Below are 8,356 nucleotides of genomic sequence, written 5' to 3'. Positions count from 1 at the left end.
AGGACGCATAGGCGTGACGGAGAAAGCAAGAAAGAAGAGCAATGACAGAGAAAAGAAGGAGGGAGAAACAAAAAATAATGAGAAAATGAGAATTAAATTGATAATTTTAAAATTAATTAAAAATAAAAAATCAAATTCGTTGTTTATAAATTGTATCTTAATGTCCTAGTTTTAAGGAAGGACATTGAAAATGTTTATTTTATATGTAATTATATATTATAGTGTTTGAAAATTTATATCTTAATTAATAAACAGTGAAGAGTGTCCCTTATAAATATAGACATTAATCAAATGTTGCTTAAAATTAATTCATTGAATTTAATTCTCTAATTTAACATTCATGACATTAATTCTTAACTTTGTGTAATTATAAAATCGTTAACGACATTTTAAAATAAATTGACAACCGTCACGATGAAATTCTAACTGTCACCAAATTAAGACTAAATTAATTAAATTAAAATTTTAAAAATCAAATTCCGACACGAGTAGTATCTCTTTTTAATCAAAGGATTTTTATGTTGTGAGAGAGATGAAGGCTTGGGAAGAAAGGAAGGCAGTTAGGAAGGGGAGGGCGTTGGGAAATGTGAGGACCGGGAATTGTGGTGGGGGCGGTGTAAGGTAAAATGGTGACACCGTCGCCATTCGTTAATAATGGCCGCCAGCTAAGATTCAGTGAAGATGGAAGTTTCTTTGTGGGGTCCTTTTCACCTTTTAATCAGTGCCCCATCAGTAAGCAGTAACCACACCTCATTTACTGCTACTACTAGTACTAGTACTCTATTTCTCATAAATGAACATAAAACATACTACTAACTGTACAGGTTTTAGATTTAGTTATTTACAAATACGTGCACCATTATAGTACTTTACTTAATGAGCCGGCAATTGCAGGATTAGCTCAATTTGTGTTTTGTATTCGACTTTCTTTACTCATTAGGTATGGATGGTGGTCAAAGGTTCAACATACAATAGCACCGACAACTAAACCATATCGTTAATTATGTGGGGTGGGATATTAGGATGAGCCATTTTCACCCAACTCATTCAACTTCAATAATGTTCTATGCTAGTACTAATACTTTAATACTTGTTCACTTCCATCAGTATTCAACAATAATTCTATGCTGAGGAATACTTCTTACAAATATACTAAGATACCATTCTCCAACAACTTTGCCTTTGAGTTACACTCGGTAAATCTTTCATATACAGTTGCATGTGCTTCTTTCATTGTGGTCGCACTATCAAAAAGTACACGCACTATTTGAATGATCATCATTCTAACTGAGCAATGCCTTCATTTTGTGCATGAGTAGTAATATGGCAATGGACCCTTATACCAACCAATGATTATTTCACTGCATCATCTTAGAGTTGCTGCTACTTTTTTCGGCTGATTCTTTTGAGACGGATAAACATTGGATCTAATACTTTGTAATGGTAATCTGGTGTGTTTTTCTCTAATATAGACGTTATTTTTTTAAAATTTTAATTGAGAAATAAAATTTGTTAAGAAATTTAAAGGTCAGGACAAATAAGAAGGAACAATTTGCGTTGATGTAATTTTTTTTATTTTATCGTAAATCAAATCAAAGGGTTGGATTAAGACATTTAAAAAAAAACCAATTTTATGATGCCTATGACTTGACACATAAATTTTGTCTAACTTTCTTTTTGTAATAAGTTTTGAATTTTTAAAAATTATTTATTTTTATATCTTTTAAATTAAATATTAATTTTTAACTCTTTTTAGTAAATAGATACTACATTTTAGACACCATAGCATTCACCTTTAAAAAATTTTAAAATACAAAATGCTAAGTCTAAGGGTCAACTTTTTGCATATTAAAAAAAAATAAATCCAAAATAACAAATTTGAGTGTCGAATTTATAAAACAATATAAAATGTGTTAAAGGAAAAACTCTCCCTCTAATTTCTTTAGCCGTTGGTCCACAAAGGTGTATTACACCCCTCAATACAATATTCTTGCACAACACAGTTACAATGTAAAAAATAAAAGCAACTTTTTTCAGGGGAAGCAAACAGATATTGAAATATTCACATTTGAAAAGAAATTACAACTAGTACTTTTATAGCGGTACTTTTTTTATTGTTAATTTTAACTGACAATGTTTGAAAGCTCATCCATATTCTATTAAGGATCCCGATGGGGATAGATATCGCATTCACTGCAGCCATGTTGCGCGCATCACGTTCTCTGTTTTCATTAATGTCACTCACATATGTTGTCTGCACTATAAATCTTGTGAAACCTTGCACCCTTTCTTTCCTTAACCAAGCTAATATAACTTTCAATCTATTCCAATAATGTGCACAACTATTATTACATCATAATAAAAAGAGAAGCCAAATTATAAAGCAACTTTGTCTTCTATCTTTATTATTTTGTTTTTGGTCCGGTGTCATTTACTCATTTTTATCTTCATGTACAGAGTAGAAGTAGTCCGTGTACTTGCTGGACTGCTTTTTATTTTTTGCTCCGGCTTCCTGGACTACCCAAAAGATACAAATTAGCTGAATAGGGACGTAACTTGGACCCTTACAATGGAGATATATAAATAAATGGATTTGAAAGCCCCGAAATCGAAAAAAAAAAAAAATCACAAATAAGACCTAAAGTAAACGGTACCGTATGTCCCTCTGTATCGAATTCGAACCAAACCATCATCAGTTCATCACTACACTAGGGGTCAAAAACTCATGTCTTCCATGTCCCAAAAAAAAGAAAACTTATATGATAAAAGATAATAACTTTATGGATTCGTCATTTCCTAAAAAAGATAATTACACATCGTGAATTTCGCATGCTTCCTTTTGCTTTTGCATCACGCTTTTTGAGAATATGATCATCACTACTCGTTTGTCTGTGTTGAGCATACAAAGACGAAAAGGGCGAAGAGCCTGGAGGAGCCGAAGGGGAAAAAAAAGATCCCATAATTCCAGGAACATTTAAGAGTAACCATATTACAAAAGTATACATCTAAAATAATAAAATTAATAAGAGTATGAACCGTGTGCACCTATACTACCATGTTATCGCGTGTGATTAAATGAAGCCTCCATTTGAATCCAATCACTAGTCATTGGCAACCATGGCAGCAGCAGCAACAGGACTGTCCAGCTTCCTAACAAGCAGTCTATCGAGGCCAGGACGGTCCTTGGCTGACGGAGACATGTCAGCATCAACAATGATCGAGTCCTCTTCTTTGAAGTCTCCCCTTAGAACTCCCATTGCAATTTCATTCTCAACCAGTTGTTGTATCACTCTTTTAACTGGTCTTGCCCCGAAATTTGGATCAAAACCCAATACCCCAAGAAGCTCCACAGCTTCTTTTGTGAAGTGAAGATCAATTTTCTTCTGCTTGAGTCTGCCCTTCACTCGTTCCATCTGCGGTAAGAAGATGAGTATTAACATTCATCTCAATTGGACAGTCTTCAACTAGGATTTATAACATAGATAATCATAAGAAACAACATTATATCCTAAAGGTTTGAAGGGATATAAAGGTAATATCAGCAGATAGTCTACCTGAAGCTCCACTATGTTGCTAATTTGTTGGGAATCCAGAGGTTGGAAAACAATATATTCATCAATGCGATTCATGAACTCTGGACGAAATGTTTGCCTGGCCAGCTCAACAACTTGTTTTTTCATCTGTTCATAAACTGCATGTTTGTCCTCTTGTGTACTACGGAGGGTCTCAAGTATGTAATGTGAGCCAATGTTTGAAGTCATAATCACTACACAGTTCGTGAAGCTAACGGTCCGTCCTTGAGAATCGGTAATCCTTCCATCATCCAACAACTGCAGCAAGATATTGAAAACATCATGGTGTGCCTTCTCTATTTCATCAAATAGGACCACGCAGTAGGGTCTTCTCCGGACCACTTCAGTTAGCTGGCCACCCTCTTCATAACCAACATAACCAGGTGGGGCCCCAACTAAACGTGAAACAGCATGCTTCTCCATGTACTCACTCATATCAATTCTAACAAGAGCATTTTCTGTGTTAAACAAGTAACCAGCCAAAGCCTTGGCAAGCTCGGTTTTGCCAACACCAGTTGGGCCCATGAACATGAAGCTCGCAATTGGCCGATTAGGGTCAGACAACCCAGCTCTTGAACGACGAATTGCATCAGCCACAGATTTTACAGCAATATCCTGACCAACTACCCTCTTATGAAGAACCTGCTCCAACATGACCAACTTTTCCCTCTCTGTCTGTTGGAGATTTGATAATGGTATACCAGTCCATTTGCTTACAATCTCAGTAATATCAAGGTCAGTGACCTCTTCCCTAAGTAATGATTGTCCAGACTTTCGAAAGTTAGTGAGGTTGTTTTCAGCTTCTTCTAGTTGACGTTGAAGAGACATCAGAGTTCCATACTTAAGCTCAGCAGCACGGTTCAGATCATAATCACGCTCAGCAGCTTCCATCTCTAGGTTAACCCGGTCAATCTACATATATGTTTGAAACATTAAGATAATCTTTAAGGTTAAAGAATCTACTGCAATGGCATAACAGATGAAACATTACCTCCTCTTTGATTGATCTTATCTTAGTCATTAAAACCTTTTCACTGTCCCACTGCTCTGTTAATTCTTTTTGTTTCTGTTTAAGCAAACTCAAATCATGTTCAAGCTTGCTCAATCTTTCTTTAGATGCTTTATCAGTGTCATTTTTCAGAGAGAGTTTTTCCATCTCCAATTTCAAGACTGCTCTATCTATCTCATCCAATTCTGTCGGCTTAGAGGTGATCTCCATCTTCAGCTTCGCAGCAGCTTCATCAACAAGATCAATGGCTGAAACCGAAAAACTAAGTTAGATATTCGAAACTACGGAGGTTTTCCAAGATGGTTGGGGAGACATGCATTCACTCATGCTTCTAGAAAAAATAAATAAAAAAAGAACACAATAATATGAAGGTTAAAGAAGAGAAATAAAGTTTTTCTTTCGGAAAGGGAAATTTATACTGTTCTTGTTAGGACTATCTGCTATATACTAAATTGTAAATTAATGGGTCATCCCCTATCATTTAAGTTCTGGCGTCGCAGCTTACCTTTGTCAGGTAGGAAGCGTTCAGTGATATATCGATCTGCAAGAACTGCTGCTGAAACAAGCGCACTATCTGATATTTTGACTCCATGATGCAACTCATACCGCTCACGCAACCCACGAAGAATGGATATTGTATCCTCAACAGAGGGTTGACTGCAAAACACTTGTTGAAATCTACGCTCAAGTGCAGGATCCTTCTCAATGTACTTTCTGTATTCATTCAACGTAGTTGCTCCTATACATCGAAGTTCACCTCGTCCAAGCATTGGTTTCAACAAGTTTCCAGCATCCATTGCACCACTAGTAGCCCCTATTGGTAAATGAATAAACCAAAAGCACCATATTAATTGGGTGAATTCCAGAACTTAAAAAGAAAAAAGGAGTAGAAGAAGGAGGAGGGTGGATGATGAATTGAAAGGTCAATACAAGCTGATGATGTACAAACTTGCACAATATTTTCTGTGTTCAATCAGTTTATCCAAAAAGGTTAAATGTCCAGCAAAGTCAAAATATTTTTCAAACTAGATTTGCGGACAAAATGAATTCTTATAAATTAAATAGAAAGTACAAAATACACTCAAAGGCTTACTGAGAGCAAGGTACTAACCTGCACCAACAACTGTATGAATTTCATCAATAAACAAAATGATTTGTCCATTTGATGCAGTAACTTCCTTAAGGACAGCTTTCAGCCGTTCTTCAAAATCTCCACGAAACTTGGCACCAGCAACCAATGAACCCATATCAAGGGAGATCAACTACAAAACCCCCAAGAATAAAAGCAAGAATTTAATACCAAGTTAGCCAAGAATACTGCAATGATATATTTTGTGCTGTGTTTGTTTATAGGTACAGGACACAGAAACAAAATCATGTTTGGCAAATAAGATATGGACAGAGACATTATATCCAGAGATGAATTAGTGTATTTTGTGAGACACTAACAAAAGACACAACTTATTTTTCATTTTTCTTTCATTATTTCTATCAAATTTTCAGGATTATATTTTTTTTCCTGAACTTTTTGTATGGAAAAAAATAAGAATAAATTAGACTTTTATAATTTGTTCTAGTTTATCACCAAACAAAATATAAAAACATTAATTTTTGTGTTTCTCTCTTTAGTGTCTCGTTCTCAGTGTTGTGTCTCAGAACCAAATGCAGCCTAATGGACCAACGGCTCCCTGCCATGAACCCACTTGAATTGTCCAACCCTATAGTGGACCCTCACAGCACATAAGTTATTTATATAAGGAAGAGGTAGTAGGACCCAACCTTGCGGTTCATCAATGGTTCGGGAACATCTCCACGTACTATTCGTTGAGCTAATCTGCAAAAGAATAAGAATATTTCTGTAACAATCAAATGATCGAACAAGTCTGATGTTAAACAGTTGCACTCATATATTAACATACAGTTATAAAAGACCTAAATTATGCGAAGTGAAGAATAAGGATGCAGTATAACATACAGATATAATACTAAGAAATCATATTTAACAACACAACTGGGGAAAAATGACACATTATACTATACAAACCCTTCAGCAATTGCAGTTTTCCCCACTCCAGGTTCACCAATAATAACTGGATTGTTTTTTGTTCTCCTCGACAATATCTGTATACAGCGTCGAATTTCATCATCTCGACCTATGACAGGATCAAGCTTCCCACGCCTAGCAAGTTCAGTCAGGTCATTTCCATACTTCTCCAGTGCTTGATATTTTCCCTCGGGATCTATCCACAGTTATTTCCAATAAGTGAAAAAAATGTTAACAACAAATAGCAATCACAGAGGAACAATGGATTTACAGTGTAAAGATAAGTCAAGGTTTTAAAAAACAGAACAAATTTCTCCACCCAACATTGTCACAAATAAGAAATCTTTGAACATAAACTCATACTTTGATCAGTCACTCTTTGACTTCCACGAACAGCTTGTACAGCATCCTTCAAAGCCTTCTCGCTAAGATGAAGATTCTTAAATAATTGTTGCCCAAATCTCTTATCTGAAGAAAAGGCCAGCAAAAAATGCTCCACAGATACATATTCATCACCCATTTCTTTCTTGTGCTTTCGAGCATTGTCCAAGAGAGAACCAAAATGTGAACCCACAACAGGACCTGTCGTGTCACCCATAACCTACCGAACGAAAGCCACAATTGAGAATTTTCTAAATTACCAACCAAAAAACCATATCACCATAAATCACACCTTTGGCTGCTGAGCGATGAAATCATCAGTGGCCTGTAGAACAGATGTGTTGTCCAATCCGGCCTTGGTAAATATCCTTCGAGCCAAACCATCTTTTTGCTCCAATAGAGCTTTCATTAAGTGCTCAGTTTCCACCACTTGCTGTTTACTCTCTCGTGCAGCATCGACAGCACCAACAATTCCCTCCCATGCCATTTCAGTGAATTCTGTCTGTGTTATCTGATTCAATATTTAAAGAAATAAAATAAAACGGAATCAGCTAACTTAAGATTCAGAAAATTACTCTCTCGGTGAACACAACTGTTCAACTCTATCATTAGCTTATTTGTGTCAAGCAGTATGCAACGCAAACAAATTCTTTAATCCAAATCAACCAAAAAAGAGAAGAATGAACAATCCAATTATTTAACTTTCTGTTCATTATAACATCAAGAAAAATGCCTCCAATTCCAACGTCCTAAACTATCTACAGCTAACATTGAAAAGAAGTTGATTAAAGAATACATTGTGAACTGTGAATTGATGATTCAAATGAAACCGAGGAAAATGAAAATTGGTGAAAAACCTGAGAGCTTGCTGTGGAGCTGAAGGAGGGACGAGAGGCATGGAACCCGCGAGTGAAAGAGAGGGACAGGAACTTGGCGGAGGCCACATTGCCGGCGTCGAGAGTGTCGATGGTACGAGGCCAACAGATTGAAGGAGTGGTGGCATGAGCATGAGGGAAGGCTGAGGCGGAGCGACATCGAGATAGTAGGTTGCGGCTGCGAGAGGTTCTGGCGGCGGTTACGGCGGCGGCGAGAAGGGGCTTGGTTCTTCTTGTTGCCATCGACGACGAGAGCCAAGGAGATATTGAGCTGCTAGCTTCTTGGGACGATACTGAGAGAGGTTTTGGGTTTTGATTTGAAGATTTATGAGTTATGATGCCTAAAACATGATTCTAGAAGCTTGGGGAAGGGGCAAAGGAGCTCACTATAGAAAGAATGCTGGAATGTTCTTTCACTCGTCGAAGATCCTATTTTGTGTCAAAACATTAAACTGATCTATGAAATTGGAAATTG

At 36.5% G+C, this 8,356-nt stretch overlaps 1 protein-coding gene across 1 annotated transcript; it reads right to left on the bottom strand.

The window, feature by feature from the left end:
• On the bottom strand, positions 2,679–8,318 carry LOC107622983 (chaperone protein ClpB4, mitochondrial). The gene is made up of 10 exons (XM_016325070.2): positions 7,864–8,318; positions 7,299–7,517; positions 6,989–7,226; positions 6,626–6,821; positions 6,361–6,415; positions 5,693–5,843; positions 5,087–5,395; positions 4,564–4,829; positions 3,555–4,484; positions 2,679–3,413 (listed from the first exon to the last, which is right to left on the bottom strand). Exons 1-10 carry the CDS (start codon positions 8,122–8,124, stop codon positions 3,102–3,104), a joined length of 2,937 nt encoding a protein of 978 aa, XP_016180556.1. The 5' UTR covers positions 8,125–8,318; the 3' UTR covers positions 2,679–3,101.

Source organism: Arachis ipaensis, chromosome B10, assembly GCF_000816755.2.
Source record: "Arachis ipaensis cultivar K30076 chromosome B10, Araip1.1, whole genome shotgun sequence".
NCBI classification, from domain to species: domain Eukaryota; kingdom Viridiplantae; phylum Streptophyta; class Magnoliopsida; order Fabales; family Fabaceae; genus Arachis; species Arachis ipaensis.
The sequence above is the reverse complement of the archived record's forward strand: the minus strand, read 5'-3'. Positions and strand labels throughout refer to the sequence as shown.